The sequence below is a fragment of the Prunus avium genome, chromosome 3 (genome assembly GCF_965620075.1).
Source record: "Prunus avium chromosome 3, drPruAviu1.hap1.1, whole genome shotgun sequence".
NCBI classification, from domain to species: Eukaryota; Viridiplantae; Streptophyta; class Magnoliopsida; order Rosales; family Rosaceae; genus Prunus; species Prunus avium.
The window spans coordinates 35,380,935-35,400,508 of NC_142286.1; the positions used below are offsets into that span (position 1 = coordinate 35,380,935).

The 19,574-nt window shown below is 38.6% G+C and overlaps 6 protein-coding genes and 1 pseudogene across 8 annotated transcripts; 5 read left to right on the top strand and 2 right to left on the bottom strand.

Annotated features, from left to right (window-relative positions):
* The first annotated feature begins 160 nt into the window (after window positions 1–160).
* On the top strand, window positions 161–1,671 carry LOC110772267 (syntaxin-124 pseudogene; annotated as a pseudogene).
* A 660-nt stretch (window positions 1,672–2,331) lies between these two features.
* On the top strand, window positions 2,332–4,314 carry LOC110772266 (uncharacterized). Of its 2 annotated transcripts, none has more exons than XM_088249892.1 (4): window positions 2,332–2,526; window positions 2,624–2,694; window positions 3,109–3,195; window positions 3,711–3,891. In XM_088249892.1, the coding sequence occupies exons 1-4, from the start codon at window positions 2,406–2,408 to the stop codon at window positions 3,768–3,770; spliced, it is 339 nt and encodes a 112-aa protein (XP_088106018.1). In that variant the 5' UTR covers window positions 2,332–2,405; the 3' UTR covers window positions 3,771–3,891. The 2 variants fall into 2 exon arrangements, with proteins under 2 accessions (XP_088106018.1, XP_021832389.1); XM_021976697.2 differs by lacking the exon at window positions 3,711–3,891 and adding an exon at window positions 4,033–4,314 and having other exon boundaries at window positions 2,338–2,526.
* A 311-nt stretch (window positions 4,315–4,625) lies between these two features.
* On the bottom strand, window positions 4,626–7,287 carry LOC110772251 (uncharacterized). Its single transcript, XM_021976681.2, has 2 exons — window positions 6,881–7,287; window positions 4,626–6,179 (listed from the first exon to the last, which is right to left on the bottom strand). Exons 1-2 carry the CDS (start codon window positions 7,067–7,069, stop codon window positions 4,818–4,820), a joined length of 1,551 nt encoding a protein of 516 aa, XP_021832373.2. The 5' UTR covers window positions 7,070–7,287; the 3' UTR covers window positions 4,626–4,817.
* Window positions 7,288–8,977: 1,690 nt separating this feature from the next.
* Window positions 8,978–9,456, top strand: LOC110772227 (uncharacterized). Its single transcript, XM_088251250.1, has one exon. The coding sequence runs from the start codon at window positions 9,040–9,042 to the stop codon at window positions 9,454–9,456; it is 417 nt and encodes a 138-aa protein (XP_088107376.1). The 5' UTR covers window positions 8,978–9,039.
* Window positions 9,345–11,231, top strand: LOC148296039 (formiminotransferase cyclodeaminase-like protein). 2 transcript variants are annotated; one of them, XM_088251248.1, is made up of 3 exons: window positions 9,345–9,485; window positions 10,002–10,418; window positions 10,637–11,231. In XM_088251248.1, exons 1-3 carry the CDS (start codon window positions 9,482–9,484, stop codon window positions 11,146–11,148), a joined length of 933 nt encoding a protein of 310 aa, XP_088107374.1. In that variant the 5' UTR covers window positions 9,345–9,481; the 3' UTR covers window positions 11,149–11,231. The 2 variants fall into 2 exon arrangements, with proteins under 2 accessions (XP_088107374.1, XP_088107375.1); XM_088251249.1 differs by having other exon boundaries at window positions 9,482–9,555.
* Window positions 11,232–12,665: 1,434 nt separating this feature from the next.
* Window positions 12,666–14,843, top strand: LOC110772250 (formiminotransferase cyclodeaminase-like protein). Its single transcript, XM_021976680.2, has 3 exons — window positions 12,666–12,822; window positions 13,594–14,008; window positions 14,108–14,843. Exons 1-3 carry the CDS (start codon window positions 12,799–12,801, stop codon window positions 14,623–14,625), a joined length of 957 nt encoding a protein of 318 aa, XP_021832372.1. The 5' UTR covers window positions 12,666–12,798; the 3' UTR covers window positions 14,626–14,843.
* On the bottom strand, window positions 14,684–18,788 carry LOC110772249 (beta-glucuronosyltransferase GlcAT14A-like). The gene is made up of 5 exons (XM_021976679.2): window positions 18,604–18,788; window positions 17,346–18,329; window positions 16,345–16,420; window positions 16,142–16,257; window positions 14,684–15,327 (listed from the first exon to the last, which is right to left on the bottom strand). The coding sequence occupies exons 2-5, from the start codon at window positions 17,950–17,952 to the stop codon at window positions 14,819–14,821; spliced, it is 1,308 nt and encodes a 435-aa protein (XP_021832371.2). The 5' UTR covers window positions 17,953–18,329; window positions 18,604–18,788; the 3' UTR covers window positions 14,684–14,818.
* Between the last annotated feature and the right edge of the window lie 786 nt (window positions 18,789–19,574).

The following is a 19,574-nucleotide window of genomic DNA, read 5'->3' on the forward strand; positions in this document are numbered from 1 at the left end:
TTTTGTAATATCATTTTTTATGATCATATATATAAATTGGCTCTTATCTGATTCTGCTTTCATCACCATGTGCACTTGTAGGCATGTAGTTGCAGCATATTCACTTCGGCTTGCTTCTAACTTTCCATATAATATGTTTCCATGACATATGAGTAATTTAATCAGCCCTGCATTGTAAATCTGCAATGCCATGTTTTAAATTATTGTATTTCACTTGCCAAGCCACAAATCTACAGGGGCAGCACTACAAATGTTTAGTGCTCTTCATGTTTCTTTTATTTAATCAATTTGGTCAACACGTACTTATGTTTGACAGAGTGAGGCCAGATCTATTGGAACGTAAGTCAACTTTCATTTAGATTACTGTTTGAATTTGCAATCATGATCGTTGAGATGAAAATCAATGACAAAGTCAAACCCAATTCAAAGGGTGTACCAAGAAGGAGAAGCAGCCATGTGGCAGTTCATGGGCAACCATGAATTCCTCTTTCTCCTATAATGTTGGTCCTCAGAAAAGTGGAAAATGCTATGACCCTCTCACCAGTCCGTACCTCAAACAAGTTTCTCCTCCTACCAAACAGCAAAGCTGATCAAGATAAGCTGCCAAGATGAACGATCTGTTTTTGAGCGATTCGTTCAAAAGATACAAGGACCTCGAACACCAAGTCTACATTGATGATATGCAGGCAGGTGGCGAGGCCTGGAAAGAGACTGTTAATCTTGATGGTTTCTTTAAGGAGATAGAGAATGTCAAACATGACATGAGAGCTGTAGTGCAGCTTTACAAGCGGTTACAGGAAGCCAATGAGGAGAACAAACTCATCCACGATGCCAAATCCATGAAAGAGCTTCGCGCCAGGATGGATTCTGATGTTGAGCAGGTATTGAAGCTGGTTAAAATCATCAAGGGGAAGCTGGAAACACTTGAACTCTCCAATGCCGAACAGCGTAAACTTCCCGGCTGTGGAGCAGGGTCATCTTCTGATCGAACGAGAACTTCAGTACTTAATGGCTTAGCAAAGAAGCTCAAGGACATGATGGATGACTTTCAAGGCCTCAGAGCCAAAATGGGATCCGAATACAAAGAGACGGTTCAAGGGAGGTACTTCACAATAACAGGTGAGAAGGCCAATGAAGAAATGATTGAGAATTTGATATCGAGTGGAGCGAGTGAGACATTGCTTCAGAAGGCAATTGAGGAGCAGGGTCGTGGCCAAGTTTTGGACACTGTTCAAGAGATCCAAGAGCGGCATGATGCCGTGAAGGAGATGGAGAAGAGCCTCGTTGAGCTCCACCAAGTGTTCCTAGACATGGGGCAACTGGTGGATGCACAAGGGCAGCAGCTGAATGACATAGAGAGCCATGTGGCACGTGCCAATTCATTCGTCAGGCAAGGAAATGTGCAGCTTGAGGTAGCTAAGGACTATCAGAAGAATAACAGGAAGTGGGCTTGCATTGCCATAGTTATTGGCACCTGTGTTGTTATCATTCTTCTTTTACCTGTTTATCTTCACTTCAAGAGTTAACAAAAGATGCAATTGCCTTCTGGAGTGACAAGAAATTGATTGAGTTGTTTGTTTTCCAATACATTGGACAAGCTTGCTCCATATTTTAATTCCTTTTTTTCTTATATAATCTTTCTATGGCACATAGAAGCTGGAATGTTCATGCAAGCAGATTTGTATTCTCTCTACGTTTTTACTTTACTAGATTTACATGGTATGAAATATAATTCCACTGTATCGCTGAAGTTCACTTTGAATCAATGCAAAGTAACAAGTACTTGTGTTTATGAGAAGCTATTGTTTCAAACGCAACGCGAAAACCTGAAAGCTCATACAAACATGATTTATATACAAGTAGATGAATGGATTTCCTCGTGTGCTAGGCTCATATCAGAGTAAAAGAAATTCAAGGAAATATTTTCGATTACGCATGGTACATTCTCAGTAACGAACATAACATTATTCCACTAGATTTTCAAGTCTTGCACATGTTCTCAAGAACAATGGATGGGCCTAATCGGTTAATTTTAGGAGTAATTCTTTTATTCGACGACGGATCACCTCATTCGTTCGGCCCACAACACAAATAATGAGACCTCTCATTGGTATGAGACCCCAAAGCAGGGGCTCCCTTGTGTTGTGTGCATCTGCGGCCGGACGGGTGAGGTGATTCGTCCAGACCAGAGAATTTCTCCCGTTTTGGGCTTACAAGCCTTTTGGGCTGAACTTCAGAAACTAACCCAAGTAAAGTACCCAACCCTCCATTAGTAATTTGCACAAACGACGACGTTTGTTCCCTACTTGTAGTCATATGATGCATAACTCATAAGCAAGCATTTCCTCGTTTTTCTGTGTCTCGCTCTCCTCTTCGTCTACCTCTCATCTCTGAAGCTCAAAGCCATGGCTACTTTAGCGGCGGCTGCAGTTCGTCAATTCGCAACTTCAAGTCGAATCTCTTCGGCTAGAACCTCGTCTCAAGCCTCGAATCTAATCCAAAGGCGTGGCCTTGCCGGCGCTGCGGGTAAACCGTAGATTCAATCTTGTGTTTTTCCATTACTTGATTCCCGATCTAGAGTTTTGAGCTGATTTTATTTCAACAAAAAAATTTGAACTTGCAGATCATCATGGACCCCCAAGGATTAACGTCTGGCAAGACCCATTGAGCCCATCTAAATGGAAGGAAGAGCATGTCAGTCCCTCTCTCTCTCTGTGCTTCGTTTTCCTTTTATCTTAAATTTCATTGTATATATATATATATATATATATAAATTTATGGTCGTGGTATTCGTTTTCATGAAATTAGTTTCTTGTTGAATTTTAATGAGTTGTGATGATTTTGATGCTTTTTTTAGGTTTTCATTATATCCATTTGTTTGAAATTGACATTCGTCAAGGAAAAATCTTTATGGCTTAAGATGTAGAATAAGCAATGTTAACATTTTTATGGGTGCTGAGTTATGATTCTCATCTGAAAAGACGTGCTAAAAAGGGACTGTTAGCTATGGAAAAGTGGTTTTACACATTACCTCGTTGAACCGTTGGTATAATAGAAATTACTGGGCACGTAAAGTTGTTTTCTTGACTGGAATCTGTACTTTTGCAGTTTGTAATTGTCTCTTTATCTGGCTGGGGTCTACTCATCTTTGGGTCTTACAAGTTCTTCACTGGAGGCAAAGGCAAGAAGGAAGAGGTACTTCAGATTTCTTTAACCCATAAGTATTAGGATATGTTATGGTTGATTGTGGACTTAGGCATCAGATATGCAAAGCAACATTGCTGTGTTTTTTTTTTAATAAGCACTGTTTTCGATGCAGAAGGATGCGTGTCATAATTTTGTGTTATCAATCAGATATGCCTTTATGTGGCTGTTCCCTGTCCCAATCTAGTGAGATGTTGTAGTTTTACATTGTTTCCAGCATATAGGTTTTGTTAAATCTGTGCATGCTTAAAAATAAGTAGGATGCCAAAAACATAACTAGAGAACTCATGTTGCGTCTCTCACTTTATACTCTTACAATAAATGGTTGTTCTCCTTTTGTCCCGTCGTCACATTCCCTGCTTTATATTGTATGTTTTTGGTGTTATGATATAGATGGCTTGGTATTCTATAGTTAGTGGTTCACCTCTAAGAAAATTTGCAAGATGACACTCTTGTTTGCAATATTCAAGTTGTTCACATATGGCATTTGGATCACATTATTACAGGGTGTTGCATTGCTAATTGCTATTAATGCCCCACATAGAGCTAGCTATGGATCAAGTTAGGGGAATTTACGCTGGGTCAGGGTCTTGTAGAGTACTTCTGTGTGAACCATGCAATGCAGTGTGCCTTTTCTACTGTGTTTATTGGTTGGACAATCCTAGTAACTCTACGATCAGGGAGAAAAAAAAACTAATTTTGATTGAATCAGGTAAACATAGCTGGGAGTGTAGTTTTGCATTCCAGTATGGAGTCACCGATGTAAACTATTGTGTTGTTTTGTGATGTATTTTTAGCTTTTGCTGACCAATTCTTGTTTTGTTTCAGCAACTGGCGGAAGCATCGCACTGAGGTTTGGAGTTTTAGATATTCCCAGAACTTCTTCGAAATAACGAGTTTGCTTGGATATAATGTCTTCAAATTTCATTTTCTTTGTCAGCAACTGATTTTTGATCAGTCTATGGAGATTGATACATTGAAAAAATATTGAGGTTAATGGCTTTGTTGGGAGTTTATGCCCTGTCCAATTATGTCTTTTTTGTAGTTACTTTTGTCATTCGATGCATTAACCTTTCATGTGTCAATAAAATAATGACTTTCTCCTTCCTAGTTCAAATCCTTTTGATGGCTTTAAAGGGCAGTTAATTAGGCTCTAGAGAAGTAACCCAATCAGACCCTCCTCTTATTGTTGGATTCAATAGAAATTTATTAGCAAATAAATAGTCATTTTCAGCAAATTAAAAAAGCCACTCAAACACAAGAACATTTTATACTCCAATTTCTTTATATCTGCCTTTTTGGTAAAGCAAGTCTGCAACTCGTATCGAAGCGATTCTTCAATTTCTGGGAATTTTTTTAATATTAAACTCTTTAATAGCGCAAAGTTGTTTTTTTTGTCTGCAGTTTTGTTTTCTGGAGAATTCTTAAACCAAATGAATCACTCTCTTGGCTATTCAGTGATGTTAATTGCTAAATTCCGGGTTTGTAGAATAAATACACCAGATTTCAGTTTCACTCTGGCTTAAACATGCTAACCAAACATAACTAGCAATAAAAGCGGATATCTAAGACTTTCCTAATCAAACAGAAGTCTTAAGAAGTTGTTAAATCTGCTAAAATTCAGACTCATCTACTTCCTCCCTGTACTCATCTTTATCTTCTTCCAAATTGGAACCAGATAATTCATCAAAGAGATTATCATCAGTCATATCTTTTTCTTGTTCCTCTGCATCTCCAACTTCCAAATCCGCTGGCAAGTCCTGTGTATCTGCAGAGTTCGTTTGTTCAGCGCTATTTTCTGGTTTCTTGATATACCTGTTGTTTAGGTTCTGTTGTTGCATGTTAATGGCTTCATGGTCTTCTGATTTTCCAACTTCAAGTCTCTGTTTGCTATCACCTTTAAGTCTCTTGTTTGAAGCTGCTTCCTCTAAGTCTCCACTGTCCATGGACCCATTCTGATCATCTTTGATGAATCTTGTACTTCTCACACTTCCTACACTTCCCACTCCATTGGTTTTAAAATTTCCCCTGTTCTCCAACCTCCTGTGCTTAGCAATTAATCTCCATTTCTTACGTCTATCGCCACTAATAAAGCCATGCTTCCCTCTCACTCTTCTAGACCTTCCACTGTTGTCAGAGTTGTCTTGCATTTCCAACTTCATCCCACCTTTAGGAGTCGCATGAAGTTTCTGACTCTCATTGAGTTCAGAGTTTTCAATATTTCCATCATCTTTTCCATTAGTCTCACTAATTGCCTCAACTGCATTTGCCAGATTACTTTCCTCACCATCTTTGAAATTCTCACCTTTCTTTCCTTGGCCCTCCTCTTCGGTGTCGCCTTGTTTGATATTCCCGTCTTGAGGGTTCGCGAAATTCTCCGACTGTTTGCTCATCATTTCTCTCCTATCAGTTTCTCCCTCTCCATTTCCAATTTGATCTTCTACTTCTGTTCTGTTCTCACCCTGTCTAGGACGAATGGATTTATTCCCACTTCCACCTTCACTTGGCCTTGCTTTCTCAATGTCCTTTTTAGAGGTGGTTGATTCCTGCAATCGGTCAGCCTCTTCTGTAGTGTCAATCACCTCTGTTTTCCCTTTTCCTGCCACACTTTCAGACAAGGTTAGATTTACAGCTGGATTTGATGGATCATCAGTGCTCACCGACCATAACTTAACCGGGTATTCAAGACGGTGTTTCAAATCTTCAACTTCAGCTTCCTTTTTCTTCAAGATTTCTAATAATTCCATCACTTGAGGATTCTCATTCTCCACGTTAACTCTCTGCATTTTGATTTCACTCTGCTTCTCCTCAAGTGCGGTCTCCATGGTTTGTAGCTCCTCTTTAAGCGAATCAATGGTGGACTTAAACTCCAAGACTCTTCTGTCAAGCTCCATCTTTTTGGTTCTAGTGGAGTATAGCTTCGCTGTCATCTCTTCGTTCTTCCTTTTCAACTCTTTGGCGTAGTCTCTCTCCTTCTGTGAGGGTAAACAAATAGCAAAATATCACTAAATAGAATCTCATTAGCCATATATGCTAATCTTGTTTAATAATACGCTTCATAATCAATCATAATTAATCATCCACCCCTCTTGCCCCCTAAGAGAAACGTACCAACACTCGGATGTCATTGCAGCGATATCCCAAGCAAATCACATGGGTTTTAACTTTCCTACATTACAGTGTGTGACTGGTTTGGAATACCGCCAAAATTGCATGGAAGTTCTTCTCCCCAAATTAAGAAAATCCCAAATAAAATAATTGGTCACTGATTAAATAAGTAAGGTGTTTTGGTCAAAACGGGTGTATCTCTTTAGAATATATTATGTAACTCGTCCATCGATATGCCATCAATTTTTTACTTTTTTTTCTACAGGGGAGGGGACACAAAGTGAAAGTGCTTTTAGAAGGGCTTCTGGATCTGCATATCGATTGAAACAGCAACATGAATACATACCAATTAACAGCTCAAAACAGGCACTGATTGCAAGCCATAATTTTCTGGGTGATTTTCTTTAAGGAGAAAACTAAAAACTCAAAAGGGAGATGAGGGCATGTCAGCATGTGGTTAATTAGTAGGTGGCGTGCCAAGAGAAAGAGATTGATTTGTAGTTTTGTCAAAGTGAGTTGCATGCGAGAGAGAGAGAGAGAGAGAGAGAGAGAGAGAGAGAGAGAGAACCAGTAGAAGGTGGTGAAGAGAAATGAGGTCGGTGTCTTTCTCTTTGAGGAGGAGGTTGAAGATGCGCCTCTCCCTGAGCTTGTGAAGCACCATCACCCCAAGCAATGCTGCCCCAAATGCCATCACCAACATCAATCCATATGGCCTCCCTCTGCTGCTGTTGTTGCTGCTTCCATTCCCCTTAGCCATCTCTCTCTCTCTCTCTCTCTCTCTCAATGGGTCTCTCTCAGAGTGATCTCTCTCTCAGTCAGTCATAATAATAATGATAATATTAGAGGTTAATTAATTCATATAAGCATGTTGCTTGTCATGCAAAAAGGACCCTGCAACTACTCTCAGTCTCTCTCACAAGAAATAACTCACTAAGAGCGGAGTTAACAAGGAAGAAGTCAAATGTGAGTAAGCATGGGAACTGTGTCCAGAGCACTGATTCTGGAAACTCCTCTTTACCTTTTCACATTTTTATTTTTTTATTTATTTCTTTGAGCATTCCCATGTTCTCTTTCAAAATTACAACAATGTCCCTCATTTTTCGGTTGGTGAGTGAGATATTACTTGGGCTTTTTAGTCCCTCAAATTCCCATATTGTGGTGTATAGAAAATTGCCCTTGGATCAAGATGAGATTGGCATAGTTTAGACAACATTAACAATTGCCATAAAAAATCAATTAGAGTAATTAGGCAGTTTGTCTGTTTCTTGCATTAATGTTTGAATTCTCACTTTCATAAATTAGAATATTAGAATACTTTAGACTACCGCTGCTAACGAGGTCTAGCCAAATAAAAAAAGAGTTTTGACTTGGAAACTAAAGATCTCAGATGCTGAAGTTTTCATTTCCCTGTATTTTTTAGTGGGTTGGCAGGTATTACACTGGTTGACACAACCCGTTTATTAAACGGGTTAACCAAGTATTTTAGCAGGTTGGTAGGTTGACCTGAAATCCACTTGTTTAATAAACGAGTCATAATGAGTTGACTCAAAAATTACCCAATTATTAATTGTGCTGGTTTGGGTCTTGTTTTTTTCGTGTGGATTTCGAGTCGTGTAACGGGTCGTATAGGAAATTGACACCCCTAATGTATACTTATGTATTATATATATGTGTATCTATTTTTTGTTATAATATATGGGTATATATAAAACACACATACATGTATACATAAGAATTATACACATACTTATATACACTAAAGGTTTATTATATATACATATATGTGCATATGTATAAGAGTACATATCACTTTAAGATTATGTATTTTTTACTATAATATATAATAAAAAATGCATATATGTGCTTGTTACCTATAAATCATGATAGGAGTATATGTGTGCTTGTCTAGAGCAAGACTAACACATTTTTTAAGAATGAACAAATATACATATCACAAATTTTTTTTTCATTAATTTGTCATTAACTAATACCACGTGAAATACTTTCATTTGGTTTTAGATGTACATGTGTAACTTTTTTTTGTTATAATGTATATGTATACAAAAAGCATAAAAAATTTCCCAAGTTATATTAATACAAACCAAGATTAAACATACATTTAATTATATCAAACAGAAACTATCTCTCCCTATATCAATTAAACATACATATAATTATATGTAATGTTGCTATCTACTATACTACTATTTTATTTAAAATATTCATACAATTTAATTTTTTTTAAAGATGAAATAAGATTTAATAAATAAAATTTCCATCAACAAAAATATCATAAATTAAACAAGTGCATTCATTGTGAATTGTGCAACTCTCATTCATGATAAGGTTTATATAACATTTCCAACAAAAACTGAAAAACAAAAAGGTTTAATATGCCAGCAGCCCAATTACTTTTATCCCAGCCCATTTCGCAGTAGCCCAAATGACTTCGTAAGGATCCCTCATTGTCTTCAATAGCTTCTTCGTCTACGCCGTTTATTTTCTTATAATGGCTTTTTGGGATTGGAATTGGAAGTTATATTGAATTTCGAAAATTTTCGGATTGGAATTCGAAACACTAGTTTCCGATCTGTTCCAGCCGAATTACAGGCCACCGCCATTCACAAGCGCCCTCTTGCAGTCTCGGAGACTTACGCGATCAGCAGGTAGATATATCTTTGGTCTCTTTCCTATTTTTGCTTTTATTGTTCTGCATAGTTGTGCTACATGGAGGACATATTGGAGCCAGCTGTGAATCTCGTTGAGAACCTACATAAGGAAGGCTTCGATGAAGGCTACGGAGACGGCCTCGTCGCCGGAAAAGAGGAGGCAAAGGAAGTGGGCCTCAAGCACGGCTTTGAGGTGGGCGAGGAGCTCGGCTTCTACCGGGGCTGCGTGGACGTGTGGAACTCTGCAATCCGGGTCGACCCTACCCGGTTCTCGCTTCGGGTCCAGAAGGGTGTGAAGCAGATGGAGGAGTTGATTGAGAAATACCCAGTTATGGAACCCGAGGACGAGAGCGTCCAAGATGTAATGGAGGCTCTAAGGTTGAAGTTCAGGGCGGTTTGTGCTTCAATGGGTGTGAAATTGGAGTATAAGGGGTATCCGGGAGCTGCTTCTGAAGCTAAGCAGATGTCGTATTGAGTTGCGTTCTTGTCATTTTACTGTAATGGGTTAGTCTCAAGTTGATGTTTTGGTTAAGGGAGGAGCGTGAGTTGGTCAATTGCTTTTTGGGTTGTGAGTGTTCCTCCTGGTCTAGTTCTAGATTTGTTCTTTACTCATAGAGTTTCCTAATATGTATTGCTGAAATTATGATATGATTATAGTGTAATTAATTAGTTGGAAAATTGAACACTAAAGAACGTTTTGTTCTTCATGATAATCTGATAAACTCTATTGTTTTTCTATATGTTGAGTCTCAGTAAATTAACTGCAAGACAAGGTTCTTTGACAATTTGATATAGCTTTTATAAACCTGAACTTCCCATTGCATGAAATTTATAAACACTATTGCAAAGCATCCTTCATTGCAAATTTAGGTTGTGCTCAGATACTTTTATCACCAGCCACTAGTAGCTAGCTGAAGTAGTGGCTAAGGTTAGAGGATTTTGTGGTCCGAGAGAAACTATGGCCACACTGTTTTTGGATGGTGTCTGTTCATTGTGGTAATCGGTGGGGTTTTTCTGCAGCTACTGATGAGCAGGGAGGAGAGAAAATGTTGAAGTCGATGCTTGGTTGCTGCAAGGTGTACATTTCTGAAAGCAGAAACAGGGCTGCGCTGGAGGGCATTGAGCGAGCTGCTAAGCTTTTCTCAGAAGCACCCATTGTCAATAAGTTTGAAGATGAGACTTACAACAGAGTTGGTTACACTCTTGTCTCCAAGTTGGCTCCAAAGCCATCTGAGGATCCTTGTCCCTTGAGGATGGCAGTGCTTGCCATGGTTAAGGCTGCTTTCGAAACCATAGACCTTGAGATGCATTGTGGAAGTCATCCCCGGCTCGGAGTTGTGGATCATATATGCTTTCACCCCCTGCTTGGTGCTTCTTTGGACGAAGTGGCTGGGGTTGCACACTTTTTGGGGGCAGATGTTGGCTCTAATCTTCAAGGTTTGCTCCCTTTACTGTGAGACCACATTATATTGTCGATAGTAGTAGAATGCTGAGCAAATATGCTTTTAAAGATGATTAACTGGAAAGTAGAAAATCATCTGGCTATGTTAAGTTATGTGATTATTAGCAACAGTCAACTTCAAATTCAAATTATATGGATGCAAATCAGTTTATATTCTACATGGATTGCTGATAATCTCAAATGTAGCCTGCAGTTCCTACTTTTCTCTATGGAGCTGCCCATGAAGAGGGGAGGACACTTGATTCAATCAGAAGAGAGCTGGGTTATTTCAAGCCAACTTCTAGTGGAGAACAGTGGGTTGGGGGGCCAAAATTGGAATACTTGGCACTGAAGCCGGACAAGGGACCCCCTCAAGTGACTCAGGGAAAAGGTGTCATTGTGATTGGAGCAACCCGGTGGGTTGATAACTATAACGTCCCAGTTTTTTCTACTGATATTGCTGCTGTTCGTAGAATTGCGAAACGAGTGAGTGGCAGAGGAGGTGGACTTCCTTCAGTCCAAGCCATGGCACTTGCACACGGTGAATCTGTCATCGAGGTAGCTTGCAATTTGTTGGAACCGGAGAAAGTGGGTGGAGATAGGGTTCAGCTTGAAGTTGAGAGGCTTTCAGAGGAAGAGGGGATGAGAGTGGGGAAGGGCTACTTCACTGATTTTTCTCAGGAAAAATTAATTGAAAGTTACTTGCAGTCAGGTTGCTGTATGTAAACTTGTTCTTTCATGTATCCTTGTGAGGCTACTGATTCTTGAATTGTCCAATGTATGAAATTTGGATGGTTCTGTTGGCATTATATTTGAAATCGCTGAGGCTTTGATTTGTGTAAACTTTTAGTCATAATAATCCCAATGAAATTGCTATTAAAATAATAATAATAATAATAACCCCAATATTAGGAGAAACACTCTCATGCAATGAGATAATCCTGTCCAATAACGTAATGACACGTGGGCTAACAAAACAGTGTTATTTCCGTTAAAAGAAATGTTTTTTTTGCAATATTAGGAATGTCTTGCAGAAGATCAAATTTATTTAGTTTTATCTAGAAACAGCTGTTTTTTTTATGAGGCTAGAAACAGCCGTTGCTCATACTAGTCGAACAAGATTTAAGGCCTCTCTTTCAGCATGTGTTGGATCGCACAAACTATCTGAGACAAGTTTTGATGAATAAAATCAAAAGAGTTTCTTTCAATATGATAAGGCCAATGCACCCGTGATGAGACTTCATAACTTGTCTGGTTGAAGCTTCTCCATCTGTCGTTGTCAACACACTATCCAAACATTAGTTTCTTTCCCAATTTATAATTAACTCGAAGCTTTGGCGTTGTTCTTGGAATTTATTATTTAAATCCTATTGTAGTCATTCTTCTTGGAATTTATTTAAATCCTATATGTTTGTTATTCTTAATCATGTATTTTTTTAGTATAATTATGGAGGTCTAGTTGGTGCTTACTGCTTAGTAGTAGTGCCTCGCCCGACAAAGCATGGCAAATTCTTATCCACACTAATAATATTTGATTGGTCTGGCTTTGTGCTAAAAGGGATCAGAGACAAAATGACACATCTGTCATCCAGTCATATTGTTTCCCACAGTCAATGAGAAATTTGATTCTGCAGCTTTATATTAATGGCATGGCGTGTTGGTTTAGGGCTCCAGTTTCATCTTAACATTAAATAACTTTTGTAAGCAAACAACAAAACTTACCAAGACTGCAATTTGTAATGCTAACACAGTCTGCTTATTGTTTGAAGAACTCTTTACTTTAGAGGAAACAACCACGGAAAGAGGACAAAAGTTGCCTGGGTTGAACTCTTACTTGATGAGAAACATTTGTGTGGAACAGTGATAGCACTGTTTTTCTATCCTGATCAATTACGGTATGTCATACGTGATAATTTTTTCATTTAATATACCGTGATTGACCGATACCCTCATTTCACGCAAGTTTTTCCGCTTACATTATACTTCTTTCAAGAAAAGATGCCCATACCTAAGATAAGTACAACATTTGGGATGCTTTGTTTACAATTACACATGGCTTTCTAGCGTGTATACTTATAGTTAGGTGTTGATGTGCAAGAGTGGCAAGAGAGAGATAATTTATCATGTGGTGTTATTATAATGGATATTCATACGGACGGTGGTGATTAAAAAAATACGTCACATTCACCATATGGTTTATGCTTTCAAAAGGGTTTGGTAATTTTACTTGTCAAATTGTGGGGGCGCATGCTTACACGGATGCTGCCTCAATGCTGACTCACAGCATTGTTCTTATATACGCGCCTTCCCTGTCTGTTAGGTCTCGTGAAACAGACACTAACTTTAGCTGCAAAGATTAAACATTGGAGAGAAGAAATGGATCATAGCCCAGCTTGCAAGGTACGGAGTTGTTAAAGTCATTAAAATTGAAAGATTGATCATCTCGTCTTCTGTAGTTTGCTGCTGCTTCTTCTTCTTCTTCTCTGTTTTAGCAGAAGAAAATATCATCTAGTCTCTTTATCTGCTCATATAGTTCTTCTTGTGTTTATTTTTCTCATGCCTAGTTCAACTGCAGAATCATTCATCAAGTTTGTGGCGATTATATGTGTGATTTATGAATTAATTGAAACCAACCCATTCTTCAATAATGCAGCAGCTTCTTTTCAAGTATAACTTAGTAGCTTACTTTACTCTAAGTATAATGTTCATCAAACAAATTAAGATTTCTTAGAAATGTTCATCATGCATTTGGATTCTGGTTTTGGGGGCTACCGAGAGAGAGAGAGAGAGAGAGAGAGAGAGAAAGAGAGAGAGGAAAGAAAAAAAGGATCAACAAGAAGACAGACTAATAATGACAATGAATAAATAACAAAAATACCGGCCATACATTCGTCAGTTTGCTAAGTGGAAGCTTCATGACATATGATGTGATTCACGTGAAGACGATCTGCATAATTAAAGTGTGATTAGTTTGAAAAGTCAGAGTTTAAGATGATGTTTCAAGATGGTAAAAAGCCCACTGGATCTCTACGGTGGGTTTTTAGTTCTATTAGTTGAAAATGTTTCCTGCCATTCTAACCGGCCACATACATGAAGTAAATTTTATGTACATTATCCTCTTATTGTCTCACTCGAACACTTTGATAAAGATGATGTCGTTTTTGACACCAGGACAAGAAGAAGAAGACCATAGACCAGTCCATGCTACTCTGCTGTAAGCTTTACATATCTGAATCGCGCAACCACGCTGCTCTGGACGCCATTGAACGTGCTGCCAGGCTCGATCCAGAGTCTGTCATTGTTAACAAGTTTGAGGACCGAGCTTACAATAGGATCAGGTACACTATTGTGTCCTATGTTATGCATGATAGCACAGGAAGTGCCATATATAGCCCCTTGCAGCAAACTGTAATGGCCATGGCTGAGGCAGCCTTTGGAGCCATTAACCTTGAGCAGCACTCCGGGGCTCACCCTCGGTTAGGGGTTGTCGACGACATTGTCTTCCACCCGTTGGCTAGGGCATCTCTGGATGAAGCTGCTTGGCTTGCCAAGGCAGTGGCAGTGGACATTGGCAATAGGTTCCAAGGTTGGTCCTATCCTAAGCTTTTAAAATAACTCTTAAGTCAAGGAAATGTAACCCTTCATTCTTTATTGACTAATAAGCTTTCTTTCATACTGATTGCAGTGCCAGTATATCTGTATGCTGCAGCACACCCTACAGGCAAGGCCCTTGACACCATCAGGCGTGAGCTTGGCTACTACAGACCCAATTTCATGGGCAGCCAATGGGCAGGATGGACAATGCCAGAAATCCTCCATGAAAAGCCTGATGAAGGGCCAACTAGTATATGCCCCGCTAGAGGCATCTCGATGATCGGGGCACGTCCATGGGTTGCCTTGTACAACATACCCATATTGTCCACAGATGTCGCAGCCACTCGACGGATTGCACGGATGGTGAGTGCCCGAGGGGGCGGACTCCCAACCGTGCAAACACTGGGCCTTGTTCACGGTGAGGACTCCACAGAGATAGCTTGCATGCTTTTAGAGCCCAACCAGATTGGAGGGGACAGAGTTCAGAACCATGTTGAGATGCTAGCGGCTCAAGAAGGGTTGGATGTGGAGAAGGGTTACTTCACTGATCACTCACCAGATATGATTATTGAAAAGTATATGAAACTAACATCTGAAGACAGAAACTAATCAGAAGAACTTGTTTGGACAATGTGGTCCAAGAGAACAAAGGGATGAAGAACCATGATGCCAAATGGAAGTTGCGAGCTTGCATATTCTATTAATATATCTAAAACAAAACTCAGTGTCATTTTACATCAGCCTTGTAATCTATGGATACATTAATGTACACTTGGGTTTTCCAACTCTTACTTCTGCTCTGTCATGTACATTGCTTTTTCTGAAAATCTTCAGACAACAGTGTCTGAAGCAGCTCTTGGAACCTCACAGCACCAGGGCCTGGCCTAAACACTGAATCATTACCGCGCACTGAGCATGGGTCAGCCCCACCTTCTGGGTTGCCTATACACCAAGCCCCAGGCGCAAACCGGCTTTTTCGACCGAGAAGTTCTTTATCAATTTTGTCCAAGACAGGGTCATCCCTTGCAAATTTTCGAGCAAATGGAGCATTGCTCTTTACCATTTTGTCAAAGTCCTTCATAGACAACGAGATGGGGTGCTGCTTCGGAGGGCTATCCCAAGCAATGTAGTGGAGATCATGGCTTACTGCAGTATGGCGAAATTCCTCGTTGTTGCAAATAACAGTATGAAAATAGCCTTCTGGAGAAGAAACAAAATTGGTGTAATACATAAGGATGGTACGTGGTAGGTTATCCCAGCCCCATATACAATATTCAAGAAACGATCGAGATAGCATTACCCAAGCTGAACCTGCACACAAGGAAAAATGAAAAACTAGCGTTAAAACTAATTTAGAGAGAGATTCATTGCTAATCGAAAAACGAAAAATCAAAGTCATAAATTACTATATTTAATCAGTAAAGCTAATGTCATTTTGCAGAAGAAACGGTTTTCTAACATATAACTTTGTCTATCTTCATTCTATTTTTCCCTCTCTTGGGGTTGAGGGAGTAGTTCAGCTGGACACAAAACATAGCTTCCATTGAGGACTTATTTGAGGGACACCCATGTAGGGCTCACTCCGCATTGTATTTCACTAATCCAAACCGTCTATTTTTTAGATAATCATTCAAAGATCATCTCTACAAAAAATCACTGGAATCTGATATCATTTGACCACTCAATTGAGTTATTAAAATTTTAGTACTTTATTGAAGCACCATGTTCATTGATTTTGTAGGACACAATTAGATGTCAAAACGGTTTCCGATTTGTCTAATTTTTTGCAAGGATGATCTATGAATGTAGACTTAAAAAATAGATGGTTTGGATCGTTGAAAACAAATTCTTAGGGGACCGTAAAGGGTTTGTGTGTGTATATATATATATACAATATAAATCATTTTAGCTGAACCTTCTAGATTGTTTCAGAGTTGAATTACCCAATATGCATACAGTTTGATTTGCATGAACAACACACGTCAAACTAAAAGAAAATAAACACATTTCAACATTTTTCAATATGTTTCTGCTATGTAAGTTTTTATAACCATTCAACAAGCAAAGGTGCAATAAAACATTTCCAGGAAACAACATTGGGATAGAAATTACCAGTTTTAATTACCTGTAAACAACTTGAATGATGTAGGAAGTGATCGGCGCTGAGTGGTCCATGCAAGGTCAGATTTTTTTGATAAGTACAGGCCTGGATCAATTATGATTGGTTTTGCTCTTTGATTCCTGCAAAACAAGAGATTATAGCATAATCATGATAAGAAAATACAAAGATAGAATAGTTTCTTATTGGGCTTAATACATTTCACTTACAGTTTCCATCCAGTAATCTGCATAAGTTCAATAAAGTTGAGGTTTCTAGACAGATTGGAGAAAGCATGAAGCAAATCTGCACAATTAGGAAACAGATCAGGTAACATGAGACTGATATTCCTCACATGACATACATTTAGATTATATCAAACAGGCAGACAGTTTAATACAAATATGGTTCTGCTAGTAGCATAAATAACAATGCCATGAGACTTTAGGGTAAATCAACAGGACAGAGCAGTTGTCACTCCTAGGACCAAACAAATGCCCATCAATGAAGCCAAAACATAGACAGGCATCACTAGCTCAATGTTCCAAAGCAATATATTTTGAAAACTACTGTACCCCTTTTATAAATGCCTTGTTACTTATAGGATTCTGGTACACCTTTGATAGACTATTTCATACAAAGGAACAGCAGTGTGCAGATAGCATGCCATTAGTCAACGAGGATAGGCTTCATCACATATTTGAATAAAGTGTCAATTCATCAGGTATTAGCACAACATTGAATATTAGCAGGCAAAATTTGGGGCTACATTGGTGGGCATGTCATCGGAAACACTTCATGAGGTACTTTTCACTATCCAAGTTCATAAGCAAACAGATTCAACAAAAAATTATTATTATTATCAATTACGACATGGTAAGGGATAAAAGTATACATTGAATCAGCAAAACATTCTCTGCTACCACACTAAAATGGATGAAAATCCATCATAATTAGAAATGACATAGTGGACAATACACAAATTCATGCTGCAAAAAAATGCCCTTGCAATTGTCACAAAGTCCTTAAAACGACAAACGTGACAAGCAACGTTTTGGCAGGCCATATGGGAGGAAAGAAGCTCAATCAAAAGCAATAGCAAAATATGTATCAAATCTCTCTTTAAAAAATCAAGGGCAGCAAATATTCATACAAGCATAGTAGTAATGATTACAGCATCCATGATATCAATGAAAGTAACAATGAGCAATTAGGGAAGGTTAGTACTAACCATCTTGTGTCATGAGAGGATAATCTGACGCACTGAGGTTTATAAACCAGTCCCACTCTGAGCTCTCCTTTAACAGAATAGAAATGGCTTGTAAGGTACAAGCAATCATTGTAGGGCCCTTATACGTCACCAAATTGGATTGAGCCATAACACGCACATTCTCCACTTCACTAAAAGTAGGATCAACCTTCACTGAACTTGCCAATTCCAACCTTTCACGAGGCGGAGCCTCAAGATCCAAATGTAGGATATATTGATTTCTTGGGTGATATACCGCGCTTAAAGTCCTCATCATCCTATGGCTATCACCCTTTGTACCTGATATAAGATATGCTAATCTAGGTGCCCCAATTTCAGAACGCCCATTGGTTTCCAATGATCTTTTCAAATCAGATTCAACAAAATACTCATTTGAGTCATCTGATTTTGAGAAGGAGATAATGTCAAATGGCAACTGCTCTCCACCATGTGGGGAGGTAAACAGCCCAGAAATGCCCGAGAAAAAGAGGGTAATGAATATGATCAAGCTAGCAAAGAATGGAATAACCCAAACCCTATCACCAAAGACCCTTGCTGAGTGGGGATTCATATACTTCCTCATACTCATTTACTGGTTCCTTATCCAACAAATATTTCGGTTTAGAAACCTAAACCCTCTGTATCAGCTCAGAAACTGAATCAAAGCAAAACCCACCAATCTTCTAAAGACTACAGAGCTTTAAGTAGCAAGGAGGTTAATGACCAAACCAGAAACGCCTTCTTAACAAGTATATAAATAACATCTAAGCCGAGAGTTAATAGTTTTCAGCACAAAACATGGGTGTCAAGCAAAACAGAAACAAGTTCACAACTTTAGCATTCAGGAGCTATGATGGCGAACAAGGCAAGTGAAAAATGTATGATTTATTTACAGAAACAATAAGAACGCTTACACAGATGCGTTGGTTGCAAAGGAACGAGACCAGGTGAAGGAATGAGAGGTATCTATCAAGTAATGATCAGAGTTATGAAACGTCAAGATGAATTTAAATGCAAAGGAGTTAAATTTCAGTTTTCAGAGGGCCATGAATGGAAAGCGTCTTTTAAACTCCAACCTAACCCAGATCTAACTTACCAAAATTGAATTGAAAGCAACAAAAGCAAACCACTAAAGTGTAAGTTTGATAAGCTTCAATCAAGGAAGTTTGGCAGAGAGAGAGAGAGAGAGAGAGAGAAAAAAACTGCCCAGACAAAAAGGAAACAGAGTATGAATGCTTACTCAGGTGGAGAGGCCCCAGAGAAGATTCAGAAACAAGAGAAAGCTCAAGTCTTGAGTCTCAGAAATTAAAAGGCTCAAGTAATGACTTTTGGTAATGGGAGATGAGATCATCAGAAAGTGGGCAGCTTGAGAGAGACTAGGGCAGGCGGAGAGAAGCAGCAATGGGTGATTAAGTAAATGAAGACTTTGCTTTCATTGTGGACAAAAACATAATTTAATCTTAATCAAATGTGTTTTTATATATATATTTTTTTTGTAAGCAATATTAAAAGAGGAAATTTTCTCACATAATACGGCTATGAGGATTCGAATTTGAGACTAATGATCTGTAAATTATTGACTTTTCAATCGAACTAGACCCGTTGGCCAAATGCTAAATGTCCAAATCACAAGAAGATCGATGTACAAGCAACAAGTGATGGTATCCAAAGATGTCCCCACCCTATTCCAATCCGAATGGATTAAATTCATTAATGAGTTGAACAAAAAATTTATAGTTTAATTGCGATTGGAATGTAACGCTGAACATTGTGCTTGGTGGTGACATTTGTTATCATTAAACACCATCTTCATTCCTTCCTAAATATTATTATAAAATTCTCAAAAAAGAAAACTATAGTTTACTAGAGCTTTGGCCCACATACCTTCTTTTGTGTGGGGCTATGGCCCACATACTAAAATGAAGTGAAAATATTGGGTGGTGGTTGAGATTATGATCGGGAGGGATTAACTTAATTATATGAAATGACAATAAGATAGGCATTTTTGCAAAATTATTGTTCTGCTTATAATACCCTTCGTACTTTTTTGCACCTAACTGATATTATAGTTTAATAATTCTGAAACCATGAAAGAGTCCTAATGAATGATAAATTCACATTTGTTGTTTGATTGTTGGGGTTATTGATGGTTAATTAGTAAGGAATTAAACTTTTAGATTAACTAACAATTTTCTGTACATTATTGAGGTG

Bases quoted from the DNA above. Each gene is read 5' to 3' on its own strand.
- LOC110772266 (XM_088249892.1), top strand. From the start codon at position 2,406: ATGGCTACTTTAGCGGCGGCTGCAGTTCGTCAATTCGCAACTTCAAGT. The intron at 2,527-2,623 runs GTAAACCGTAGA...TTGAACTTGCAG, and splicing joins TGGCCTTGCCGGCGCTGCGG to ATCATCATGGACCCCCAAGG. The intron at 2,695-3,108 runs GTCAGTCCCTCT...GTACTTTTGCAG, and splicing joins CTAAATGGAAGGAAGAGCAT to TTTGTAATTGTCTCTTTATC.
- LOC110772251 (XM_021976681.2), bottom strand. From the start codon at position 7,069: ATGGCTAAGGGGAATGGAAGCAGCAACAACAGCAGCAGAGGGAGGCCA. The intron at 6,180-6,880 runs GTTCTCTCTCTC...TTACCCTCACAG, and splicing joins CTCTTCACCACCTTCTACTG to AAGGAGAGAGACTACGCCAA.
- LOC110772227 (XM_088251250.1), top strand. From the start codon at position 9,040: ATGGAGGACATATTGGAGCCAGCTGTGAATCTCGTTGAGAACCTACAT.
- LOC148296039 (XM_088251249.1), top strand. From the start codon at position 9,501: ATGTTTTGGTTAAGGGAGGAGCGTGAGTTGGTCAATTGCTTTTTGGGT. The intron at 9,556-10,001 runs GTTCCTCCTGGT...GTTTTTCTGCAG, and splicing joins TTGCTTTTTGGGTTGTGAGT to CTACTGATGAGCAGGGAGGA. The intron at 10,419-10,636 runs GTTTGCTCCCTT...TGTAGCCTGCAG, and splicing joins TGTTGGCTCTAATCTTCAAG to TTCCTACTTTTCTCTATGGA.
- LOC110772250 (XM_021976680.2), top strand. From the start codon at position 12,799: ATGGATCATAGCCCAGCTTGCAAG. The intron at 12,823-13,593 runs GTACGGAGTTGT...TTTTGACACCAG, and splicing joins ATCATAGCCCAGCTTGCAAG to GACAAGAAGAAGAAGACCAT. The intron at 14,009-14,107 runs GTTGGTCCTATC...TACTGATTGCAG, and splicing joins CATTGGCAATAGGTTCCAAG to TGCCAGTATATCTGTATGCT.
- LOC110772249 (XM_021976679.2), bottom strand. From the start codon at position 17,952: ATGAGTATGAGGAAGTATATGAATCCCCACTCAGCAAGGGTCTTTGGT. The intron at 16,421-17,345 runs GTTAGTACTAAC...CTAATTGTGCAG, and splicing joins TCCTCTCATGACACAAGATG to ATTTGCTTCATGCTTTCTCC. The intron at 15,328-16,141 runs GTAATTAAAACT...CCTTGTGTGCAG, and splicing joins ATCATTCAAGTTGTTTACAG to GTTCAGCTTGGGTAATGCTA.